Here is a 12,370-nt window from a genome sequence, read left to right as displayed (position 1 = left end):
CCTCATCCTACAGCACAAATTTCTCTGATACAATAGATTTAATTTTTGGTCATGTACCAACACTGGCTAATGTTTTCTCTTGCCTCAGTCGGTAAGTCTCTTTCTTACATATTTCTTATATATCTTTCTTATGTAAGTTCTCACGTCTGGTGGGGCGGGGGTTGTCCTACTTTATATTAGGTGTCTTTAACTACTATGTAAGCATTACATAGCATTTAATACAATGTATTTATTATGTACATGCATGCTGTTGCATTGCACTTACATTTAAAGTACCTGCATTTAATTACATCTGTAGTTACACTGTTAACCTTACCGCCAACCCTAAACCTAACCCTACCCTTACCCTAATACCTAACGCTAACCCCAACTCTACTCTAACTCTACTCAAACCTCAACCTCAGTATCAGCAAATGTGAATCTTGTGAGAATTTTGAAGTATAACATGTAGTTACACAGTTAATACAATGTATTGTATGTATTTTAATGTTAGTACATACTGTAGTAGTTAAAGACACCTAATATAAAGTGTGATTGTATTTTTTAATTTTTTATTATTATCATTTTCAAGAATCTCCTTAAAGTTACACAAGTAAAACACATTTACAGAAAGTATTCTGCATTAAATGCAGAAGGATTCATTTTTAACAAGAAATTCTGAAATTGGATATTCACTGTGTGCTTGGAGAATATGTTCGATTGTCTTACAGAAATTCTCATCTGTGCAGGGTGGTTGTCAGCTGATGGAGAATGCGATGTTTCAGATTACGCTACAGCCTATAAGGATCTTTACAAATCCCTCGACCTGGATAAGAATTACATACAGATGGTAAACCTGCGGCCCGTGCCTAGCTCACACACTTATACCAGTGTTTATGTGGGCCTGTATGTGTCCTCCATCACAAATGTGGTATGAGTCCAGCTTGATTTACCTTCTATTAATCATGCAGGTCATTATCAGATGTCAAGAAGATGTAGAGTCATCTTAACATTTCTTTTTATCTACAGAATGAAAAGGAACAAAGCTTCTCAACACAGGTCAGAATTTATACTGTAAGTAGATTCAAAACCTCTCTCACTCTGCAAACAGGTTTTCCCAACTTACAAAGTTTATGTTGAATAGAATAGAAGTTGTATTTGAAATATCTCAAGAATCATTATCACTAATAACTTAATACATTGCAGGTTTGGACTGATGATTCCTTTTCCTGGAGCTATGACGACTATTGTGGAATGCGTACATTGTCTGCTCGAAAAGATCAGATTTGGACTCCATATCTTGGCATCACTGAAAGGTTGGCAAATTATTTTTGTCAGTTTTTTTTTATTTTGTATATTTATTTATTTATTTATTTATTATTTTTGTGCCATTTTCATTGATAGGAATGATTATGGGAAGATTGTGGTTTTTAACACAACACATCATTGCATCGGTGTTCAAACTGTAAAAGTTGCACAGTTTTCTTGATCTGAGATGAACAAAATCATGAAATCTATCATGTGGGTGATCTAAATAGGTTTCTAAATAGAGAGCTCTGTATAAAGCTGTGTCATTTTTGGTCTGTGAGCAAATTAAATGTAGATTGTACCTGAAAACTAGAAAAAATGTTGAAAGAACAGATTCTGTGTTCCTGTCTCAACCTTTTAGACACCTCTATGACAGCTGTCAATAACCCCTTAAGTCACATATGCATATTACGCATGCATACAATAAGTTCACTGGTTCAGCTCATAGTCTTGGAGCATATTATGTTTAATAGATTTGGCGGACTGTCCACATCGGAGGACACTACTATGCCCTTACTCATAATTACTTCAATACTTATCAGCATGGCTTGCGTATCTAAAGACAATTTAGGGTGACAGTAACTGCATTAATTAACTAATCTAGCGATGGTTTAATTCTAAAAATTAGGTGTACCAACAATCATACATCAAAGAAGAATATCTTACCAAGTGAAAATGAGGATCCTCTCTGCCAGCGTCACTCAGTCATAGTCTGTGAATTCCTTAAGAAAACAGTGCGTGGCACACTTGGGTGTGTTTAGAATTTTAGAGACTGAAAAAATCTCTGTCACGTAACTAGAGTTATGTTGTGGGAAGGCCTCCTCTGAATTTGCATGGCTGATCACCCAACTCAATTCAGAACACTGAGCCCATGGTGTATATTAAACATGAAAGCTCATAAAGGTCCAAATGAGGGAGTTCAATGAAAAGGATGCCCGAACAGACTAATCCCCACAGCCACCCAAGAGCCCGCACGACAGGTGCTCTCATGAAGACACACCCCTGACTGAAATATGAGCTTGGAGGTTAATTTGCTTTGAGACGGGTTCATTACTATTCAAGATTAGCATGGAAAGGGAGACTGGTATAAAGATTAACTTGTATATGGAAACTGAGATGGATAAATTTGGATGTTCGTAGTCAATGATGTGGACTAATATTGCTCACAAAGGTGGGTTGTTACATCTAGAGACATATTGTTGCCTATCTTTGTGTGTGTGTATGTGTCTATCTCTCTCTCTTGTATCTCTCTCTTGTGCTTGTTATTTCTCTCTCTCTCTCTCTCTCTCATAAGTGACTCCGCCGTAATTGGACATGCTCCATGGCGCATGCACGGATTGGTCATTCCCAAGAAAAGCGTCATTTGAAATGTCCAATGGACAATTGAGTCAGTGTGGCATTGTAGTTGGGGAGTACAGTGTGTCAGAGAGGATATATATGTGTTGAGCTGTTTTTAGCTTTGTGATATTGACAGATTACATTTATTTTATTTACCTGTTCCCTCTTCTGTTTGAACCTTGTTTATGTGGCAAGTGAACGGCCATAATTGTAAATAGTGTATATAGAGTATATATCCATTTCTTCACCATGGAAGCCTTAGGGGTCGAGTGCCATTTATTTTTTCTGTACATACATTTTGTCCTGTTTATTGGTTTAGTCAGGTAGTAAGGTAAGACCTCTGCTTCCTTTTGTGTTGTGGTGTTTTCTAAATAAAAAAATAAAAAAAAATAAAAAAAAAGAGTTGAAAGAAACGGAAAACTTGTGTTCAGAAATTTTTATTTATGTTACACCTCGACCCTAGACTGGGAAACCATACACCTGTTAAAAACCCTTCTTGTGGGTCCTGGGTAGCTCAGCAAGTATTGACGCTGACTGCCACCCCTGGAGTCATGAGTTTGAATCCAGGGTGTGTTGAGTGACTCCAGCCAGGTCTCCTAAGCAACCAAATTGGCTCGGTTGCTAGGGAGGGTAGTCACATGGGGTAACCTCCTCGTGGTCGCAATTAGTGGTTCTCGCTCTCAATGGAGCACATGGTAAGTTGTGCGTGGATCGCGGAGAGTAGCATGAGCCTCCACATGTGGAGTCTTCACGGTGTCATGCACGACGAGCCACGTGATAAATGTGCGGATTGATGATCTCAGAAGCAGAGACAACTGAGACTTGTCCTCCAACACCTGGATTTTTGCATTAGTAGGATTGGGTCAAGTGCTCGATTTGTCTTTAAATGATTCTTGAAGGTGGCAAAATGCTAGAGAATCAGCTGCGCGGGTTTAGAAGATTATTCCACCAGCAAGGAACAGATGAAGTGAAGGTCCGGGAAAGTGATTTTGTGCTTCTGTAAGATGGTACCTTGAGGTGCCACTCACCCGCTGATCTTAGGCTTCTGGAGGGCATATAGACTTGAAGTAGCGAGTGTAGATAGGGGGTGCGGAGCCAGTGGTTGTTCTGTAGGCAAGCATCAATGCCTTGAATTTGATATGAGCAGCCATTGGCAACCACTACAGTTTGATGCAAAGAGGTGTGACATGATTTCTCTTGGGCTTGTTAAAGACCAATCATGCCGCTGCATTCTGGAACAGTTGCAGGGATTTGACTGTATATGCAGGAAGTCCTGCCAGTAAAACATTACAGTAGGCCAGTCTAGATATAACAAGAGCCTGGACAAGGAGTTGTGTAGCATGCTCTGATAGGAAGGGTTTGATCCTCCTAATGTTATACAGTGAAAATCTGCATGATCGGGCTGTTCTTGCAATGTGGTCTGTGAAGTTCAACTGATTGTAAAACATAACCCTGAGATTTATGGCTGTCCTGGATGGTGTAATTGTTGATGAGTCTAGTTGAATGGAAAATTTTATGATGTACTGCTGGAAAAATTAGAAATTCGGTCTTTGCTGGCTTGAGTTGGAGGTGGTGTTATTTCATCCTACATGAAATGTCCACCAGGGAAGCTGATATCCGTGCAGTAGCTGTAGGATCATCAGGCTGGAATCAGAGTTGTGTGTCATTGGCACAGCGTTGACAGGAAAAGCCATGAGCCTTAATGACAGATCCTAGTGATGTCATGTAAATGGAGAAGAGGAGGGGCCCAAGCATTGAACCCTGAGGTACCCCAGTGGCTAGTTGGTGAGACTTTGACATCGCTTCCCTACAAGAAACCTTGAAGGACCTACCTGTGAGGTAAGAGTCAAACCAGCAGAGCGTGTTTCCTGTAATGCCCATTGCTGTGATATTTGAAAGGAGGATCTGGTGGTTGACAGTGTCATAAGCAGCAGAGAGGTCCAGTAGAATGAGGATAGAGCCCCTTCAGGTCCTTATGACTGGGGATAATTACAGACACATAATAAACAATATCATGTTCATGGAATACTGAATCACATAGGTCATGTAGAGTATGGCGACTAAATTATTTTAATAACATTTATGTAGACATACTAGTGAATATTAAACATTATTTGTGTGAATGTTTGGGGGAAAAAATGTTATGCCACAATAGGCTATTTTACCTGAGCGTCAATCTGCATGACTCAAGTGTCTAAGTGTATTCCAAATGATCAGATTTGTCAGAAATCGAAATTGCACAACCATGTCCTTCTCAGTGTGTAGGGGGCATGGAGCAGTAAACACTTATAGGGAGCCTGTGATTCTGAACGCGGCTACAATTGGTGTTTAACAGGACAAACCTTGGCCCAGTTTACATGCACTTAAGAAAATAGCATATTCCAGAATTGCAGAAGGATGCTAGAACCATTTAAGTGATGAGAAGAAAGCTGTTTGACACACCCTCATTTCTGCTGAGAATTCAGCTTAAAAACATGTAAATGAATGGCGTACTTACAGGTTAAGTGTGTGCATGTGCATATCTCTCAAGGGTGCTGGGGAAATCCCTGGGAATGATTTAAGAGGGGAAACCCCTACAACTGCAGCATGAAGCCACAGCAAATTGCGAGGGAATTAAACACAGCAACAATTGTAAAACATCTGGGAATGCGACGAAGCAACGGAACATTTATCCAGTGGAGGAATAATAGCTACGACATTCTTTTGATTGTAAGAAATGTTTCTGTGAATGAAACGCAAGCTCAAGGCTGAGCCGTTCAGAGGTAGATATTAGAGTGTAACTAGAGAGAACTGATTAGATACTGATTAGAGATGTCCTGATTAGATATCACTTACAACAGCAATGAGTCTTTTAGCTCCACTAATTCGAAATATCATCTGGGGAGCGCGTCCTCCTCAGGCTGTACAGTATGCGATAGGCCAATATTATTTAGCTATATTCAAGTACAGGAAGAATTGTTGCAAGCAGAATTTAAATGGATTCACCTGTGTGTGCTTGAAGGGTTTGTCCAGAGATGCGACGTGAGAGGTAAATCCATATCGTTAGAGTAAATTATGTAGTTGGGTGGAAGAGTGCCCGGTGCATGGTTGAATGAGCAACCATGCGTAGTGAGATTTCAGTGGCATTTGAGCGGGACCGGATCAGACTCAGGAATGTAAGGTTTTAGAATGATAAGAAATCTGAATTAGAATTCCACAGTTATTGATGTCCTTGTGTTTCGATAAGGTTGGTGTGGAGTCTCAATGCTTAAGTTTGCTCCGGGAAAAGTTATGAGGACAAGAGCCGAACAGAGAAAGGTAATTGTAACACAGGTAGAAAGCCCAGGGCAGCTTGCACGTAAGGCAGCCTCAAGCTATAGACTGCTCTGGGAAAAGGAAGATAGAAATGTAAAAAACAGTGGTGGCTAAAATGGAAAGCTGCTGTAGCAACATTACTTGAGATGAGGAACAACTTGTCGGATGATGAACAGCTTGTTTAGAGAGCCATGGAAGCATTCTGCGGGTGAGTGGGCAGGTCAAATTGTGGAAAAATTGTCACCGGAGCAAGGAAAGCCGGCATTTATCCTTGGGATATGATTGGCAGGCCTCACAGCAAGAAAGTCTCCGGTTCGAGTCCCAGCTGTTGAGCCCTAGAAATGGCGACTCCCTTGTCAGTGCCATTCTGAACTAGGCAGCTAATTGTAATTTGCCAATGGTGTTGCAAGGCCCTAATCAGTCCAACACTTCAATGATGCCATTGTTCGATTGCCAACATAGACATCTTCTAGCAACCAAATTGTGGAGGATAAAAACTTTTACAAAATCGAGAGTTCTGTCAAGCTTGCTGCAAATTCACCACCACTCATTATTTTCACATGCAAATTACCTTTTCAGCAAAGTTCACCACTACCGGTGAAGAGCTGCAAACTTCTGGCAAACATTTGCAGCGAATCACAAGCTCATTTGCATCTGAAACTAATGAGTGGGGAATTTGTGGCAAGTTTGTCAGAATTCTAGATTTTTTTTAAGGGTAATGCCTTAAAATGCAAGCATTTGCTTTACACATAGCAAAATCCCTAGTCTTCAAGTAACACTCCTCTGTTTACATATGGTCCAGACAACAGGAGCATAAAACTAACACTGCGGCAGTGTTGAATCGACTCTGTGTAGTATTGAATGTTGAATTAGCCAAACAGTTAATTAAATAAAGTAGGTACACTCTCCAAGTGATGACTTGGCATTAGTGATGACACTTGTTGTTAATAAGCAGAGTCTACTGAAGAAAAGGGTGAGGGACAACAAGAACAGGACAACAAGAGAAGAAACTAGCAGAAACCTTAAAGGCGCGGTCACATATGCCTTTTTTTATGGCAAATTTAATCTTAATAGCAATCTGTGCTACCATGAATTTTGTGTGGTGGACTTCCAGTGGCAAAGAATTTCCTCTTCCGGATTTCACGTGAAGTTCAAGTAGGTATACCTTGAAGCCGAAATCGCCGCGTTGACCAATAGAAGTCGCTTGGTTTGGCAGTGACCCCTATGTGGGCATTGCTTCATACACAGCTACACTGAATATACACAATGGACAAGTATATAATTTTATCTGTAAATTTCTTTTTAACTTAAGTCTCAATGAGTATAAAGTGCAGCATTTAAAAAAAGGTTGACAATTATGTTTTTGCTGGTTTCACACGTGCTCAATGTCTGCCCACGCCATCTTCGCCCATGGAATTTCGCTGTGAGAAGGTATGTGTGATCATGCCTTAACAGCCCTAAATGAAAATAAACTGCAAATAAAATATGTTGTCAATGTCTCATGGGCAGATCGCAGAGGTTTGAAATGGCTCTAAAAACAGTGTTGCCATGTTCTATTATTATCAGAAATTTTTTTTTTCTTTTTTTTATTATTTGTGCTCAAAAGTTATGATTGTGAATAAATAAAAGTTTAGATCTCTTTAGTGATTTTGTCTGATTTTCATTTGCATTAACTATTATAATAATTAAGGTTGTATTTGGTCAGGCACTTGAGCTAAATTATTTACATTCATTTACATTTATTCAGTTATCAGATGCTTTTATCCAAAGCACCTTACAAAATTAGTTAGGATACAACTTAAGCGATTCATCTTAAGGAGCTAGTAGTATGAAAAGTGCTGCATTACATAGTTTCAATTACATTAGAAAAGTATTAGCCAAAACAGAGATTAGAGTGCAATTTTTTATTGCATGGTCAAGTGCTCACAAAAAGATTTTAGCAGATTTTTGAAGACAGAAAGGGAGTCTGCTTCACGGATTGAGCTGGGAAGATTGTTCCACCACTGAGGTACAGTGAAGCCGAAAGTCTGGGAAATAGATTTGGTGCCACTTTGTATTGGTACCACAATGCGGCGCTCAAATGCAGACCACAGTCTTCTGGTGGGAACATAGCTTTGCATGAACGATTTTAGGTAAGTTGGTGCAGACACAGTGACTGTTCTGTAGGCTAGCTTTAGAGCCTTGGAACTTGATACCTGCAGCAAATGGCAGCCAGTGAAGAGAGAGGGGTGTAACATGTACTCTCTTGGGTTCACTGAGAACTAGCCATGCTGTTGCATTCTGTATCATTTGCAGAGGACTAGTTGCACATGCTTGAAGGCTGGCTAAAAGAGCATTGCAGTTGTCCAGTCTAGATATGACAAGAGACTGAACAAGGAGTTGTTTGGCATGATCAGAGAGAAAGAATCCTATCTTCCTAATGTGCAAATCTACATGATCGGGCTGTTTTTGAGATATTGTCGGTGAAATTGTTTTTGTTGTCAATGATTTCCCCTGAGTTTTTGACCATTTTGGATTGAGTTATTGTGAATTAAACCAGCTTAACACTGATGTTGTGTTTAACAGCAGAGTTAGCTGGAAAGACGAGGAGCTCGGTCTTCGCCAGTTTGAGATGAAGGTGATGTTCCTTCATCTAGGCCGAGATGAAAGCAGTCAAATATTCAAACAGTCACCATGGGGTCACTGGGCTGGAAAGACAAGGAGAGCTGTGTGTCATCAGCATAGCAGTGGTAAGAGAACCCATGTGGTTGAATGATAGGTCCCAGTGATGATGTATGTATTGAGAAGAGAAGTGGGCTGAGCACTGAGCCCTGAGGTACCTCAGTAAGTAGCTGATGTGACTTGGACTCCCCACCTCTTCAGGTTACCTTGAAAGACCGACCTGAGAGATAGAACCAGTCAAGCACAGTTCCTGTGATGCCCAATAATTAATTAAACATTTTCCAGCCAGTGTAATGTTTTAATAGAACACATTTGCTTGCATTGTAATGGAGATAATCAATTTGGGGTGACATCAGGCCAATACTGTCATGGTCCCATCTCCCTGTAAGTCTGGGTTTTGGTCTGACAGGGCAGTGGCATTATTTGCCCATGTCTGTCTTCGTGTGAGCGTGCGGTCCCTGTTGTATTCCCTGCTGCACGCTCTTCTGTTTGTTATTGACATGGGTGCATTGCGCTTGTGTCATCTTCGCTGCATGCACTCGCGTTGATAACTCTTGTCAGTCTTCATGTCTGTCTGTCACGTCTGTGTTCATGTTTGTGCTGAGGTTCAGTCACTTCGGTAAGGTGTCCGGTGTGCGTGTGGCTGAACTCTCACGCAAATGTCTGTTCTCGTCTTGTTTGTCGATTGGTATGAGTGAATATCGCCTAATTGTCTTGGCGATGTGCGCTCATGCCAATCGGATGTTTTGTCTGCTTGTGAGAACACGCGGCTTTGTTATTGTTTCTGCAGCACCACGTGCTTCTCTGTCTGACGTCACACCCCGCCTCCTTGTTTGCTCGTTATTGTTTCAGTTGAATAACCTGCCCTGAGTTAACCTGTTGATTTCTCTCCCTATTTTAGTCTCCTTGTGTTTGCTGTCCAGAGCCAGTTCACATTGCGATCTTGTTTCCTGTCATACATGTATCCAGTCGGTCTTGTTCTGTCTTGTTTTCTAGTCGGTTGTGTTCCCTTTTGCATTCCTGTTCGGTCCGGTTGGTCCTGGTTTTCTCTGCTCCAGTCCTGGATTACCTTATCCCCTACAGGGTAGTTTGTGTTTGTTTTCTCCCCCTCGTGGGATTTTGTGATTATTTATTTAATAAAGTATTTTAGTTTTATTGAACTCTGCGTTTGGGTCCACACCTCTCTACACACTCTGTGACAGAACGAACTGACCAGCATCGACCCTGTAGAAGTTGGCCATCGAGGTAAATTTGAATGATGTGGCACTTAATGTCGTTTTTCATTTCAGGTTAAATGAGCCTCTTAATTCCTTGATGCCTGGTGGCAAAATTAATTGGACTCTGGCATAGTACATTAACTTCGCCCTTAGACTAAGTGGGTCAGCCTTCAATGTGGGAGCGATGGAGGAGCCTTTGTCCATGCCTGCCACGGTCAACGAGCCAATGCCCACGCCTGCCATGGTCAATGAGCCAACGTCCACGCCTACCATGGTCAATGAGCCAGTGCCCATGCCTGCCACAGTCAACGAGCCTGTTCCTGAAGCCTCGTCCATCCCAGAGCCAGCGCTTGAAGCCTCGTCCGTCCCAGAGCCAGCGCTTGATGCCTCGTCCATCCCAGAGCCAGCGCTTGATGTCTCGTCCATCCCAGAGACAGCGCTTGATGCCTCGTCCATCCCAGAGCCAGCCCTCGAAGCCTCGTCCATCCCAGAGCCAGCGCTTGATGCCTCGTCCATCCCAGAGCCAGCGCTCTAAGCCTCATCCGTCCCAGAGCCAGCGTCTGAAGACTCGACTGTCCCAGTGTCACTGTCCTCAGCCAGGGAGGCCGCTCCCCTGTTGCTGCCAGCACTCATGACCAGAGGTCGTTCCCCTGTTCCTTCATGTTCTCACAGCCACAAAGGCTGTTCCACAGTCACTGCATGAGCTCACAGCCACAAATGCTGCTTCCCATCAATACCAGTGTCCACGACCACAGAGGTCCTTCCCCACTCACTGCCTGAGCTCACAGCCACGAAGGTTGTTCCCCCACCACAGCCAGTGCCCACGACCACAGAGGTCGTCTCCACGTCACTGCCTATACTCACAGCCATGAAGGCTGCTCCCCCATCACTGCCAGTGTCCACGACCATGGAGGTCGTTCCCCTGTCCCTTCCTGTACTCAAAGCCACGAAGGCTGTTCCTCTGTCACTGCCAGTGCCCACAACCACGGAGATCATTCCCCCGTCACTGTCTGAGCTCACTGCCACTGCCTGTGCTCACAGCCACTAACACAGCCAGCACTCAAGCCTTCCACGGCTTCACCCCCTGAGACATCCACGGCTCCGTCCTCTGTGCCGCTCCCTCCTGTGCCCTGTCCAGCAGCATTATATATTATTTTATCAATTACAATAATGACAATTGTGCATGTGCACAATTTAATTTTTTACTCTGTGCTTGTGCATTGTGAGATTTAAATGTATCTAAGTGACTCAAGTGTTATGACTACGTTCACCAAAATTCATTCAAATCCATTTACTGATTCAGTGACCATTTCTGGTGATGCCAGAAGGTGGTGACAAATGAGTGTCTTGTGTGAAATTAGTTAGTCACTGAATCAACGACCAAAAGAAAATCAGCCTCAACAATCACAGAAAATCAATACTCATCATATAAAACTCAACAGTTGTGACAATAAACAAAAAGATAAAAAACTTAATGCTGTAATGCATGATGGGTACCTGCATAGTAAAATGACTTCCAGGATGCATTGCAGCCTGAATAAATTATGCAGTTGTTTTATTACAGTGTATTCTTGTTTTGTCTTTGCTGTTGCTACTGTAGTTTTTGTTGTCGGTATTGGCAATTTGTTTTTCAGTGTTCAGAGTTGATCTATTTATCTGAAAACTTGTTTTTCATCATTGTTGAGTTTTGTATGATAAGTGTTGATGTCTTTGCGATTCTCAAAGACAGTGCGTGCTCACTTTATCGCAACTCTAATGTGTGACATTAATCTTTCTGTCCCAGGAGCTGCATTTGGATGGAAATAGTACATTGTTATATAATTCCTATTTGACTTGAGTATAGCATAATATGCAGTGATTGAATAAAGGTTCAAAAGATGTTTGTCTTTCCATCACAGTGCTAACAAATATGATCTCTTGAATCATTATTGCATTGGGCTGAAAGAAGTGAAATCATATAAGTGAGGTTCAAGTACCTAACCAAAGAGTATACTACTCACCATAATGGAAACAATAAAACATCATCAGTAATAATAAGAGTTAAACCTCTATTAATTCTCAGTAAATAACTTTAGTACACATGAAAAAAAACAAAATAAACCAAAATTATGGAAAAGTATTTCTTAAGAGTTTAGCTAAACAAGTTTTATTATTAATATGTACTATCTGAACTTTCACTTATTTGTGCATATTATTTAATAAAAGTAAATGTCTATCATTAACAGTGTAAATCTCCCAGGGTGTCAACATTTTTGCCTGATTTGTGGATTTCTGCCCGAGTTTACAATTTAAAAGTCCTTCTTCATGTGGCATTCTGTTGCACTTTTCCAAGTTTATTTATTAAATACAATTTATTTTAAACTCTAGTTTTTGAGTTTTAGATTCAGAAATAATATGGAAATAAAAAAAAAATATTATTTCCGCATACCACAGATCGAGAACCACTGCACTAAGCCATTGATCATAAAATAAGCAATATCACAACTTTTTGGAGTAATTCTTTAATAACTCCAGATTAACACTAAAATGATTTGTTACTAAACAAACTTAAAAAAAAAAAAAATTACAAAAAA

At 41.1% G+C, this 12,370-nt stretch overlaps 1 protein-coding gene across 1 annotated transcript in view; it reads left to right on the top strand.

The window, feature by feature from the left end:
* LOC127452241 (5-hydroxytryptamine receptor 3A-like) overlaps positions 1 to 12,370 on the top strand; it is a 35,288-nt gene continuing 22,918 nt past the window's right edge. Inside the window, exons 1-4 of the mRNA XM_051717592.1 lie at positions 1 to 91; positions 729 to 910; positions 1,009 to 1,053; positions 1,186 to 1,295. Of these exons, the coding sequence (XP_051573552.1) occupies positions 52 to 91; positions 729 to 910; positions 1,009 to 1,053; positions 1,186 to 1,295 (377 nt within the window). The 5' untranslated portion in view covers positions 1 to 51. The remainder of the gene's footprint in view (positions 92 to 728; positions 911 to 1,008; positions 1,054 to 1,185; positions 1,296 to 12,370) is intronic.

The sequence above is a fragment of the Myxocyprinus asiaticus genome, chromosome 14, assembly GCF_019703515.2.
Source record: "Myxocyprinus asiaticus isolate MX2 ecotype Aquarium Trade chromosome 14, UBuf_Myxa_2, whole genome shotgun sequence".
Taxonomy (NCBI): Eukaryota; Metazoa; Chordata; class Actinopteri; order Cypriniformes; family Catostomidae; genus Myxocyprinus; species Myxocyprinus asiaticus.
The sequence above is the reverse complement of the archived record's forward strand: the minus strand, read 5'-3'. Positions and strand labels throughout refer to the sequence as shown.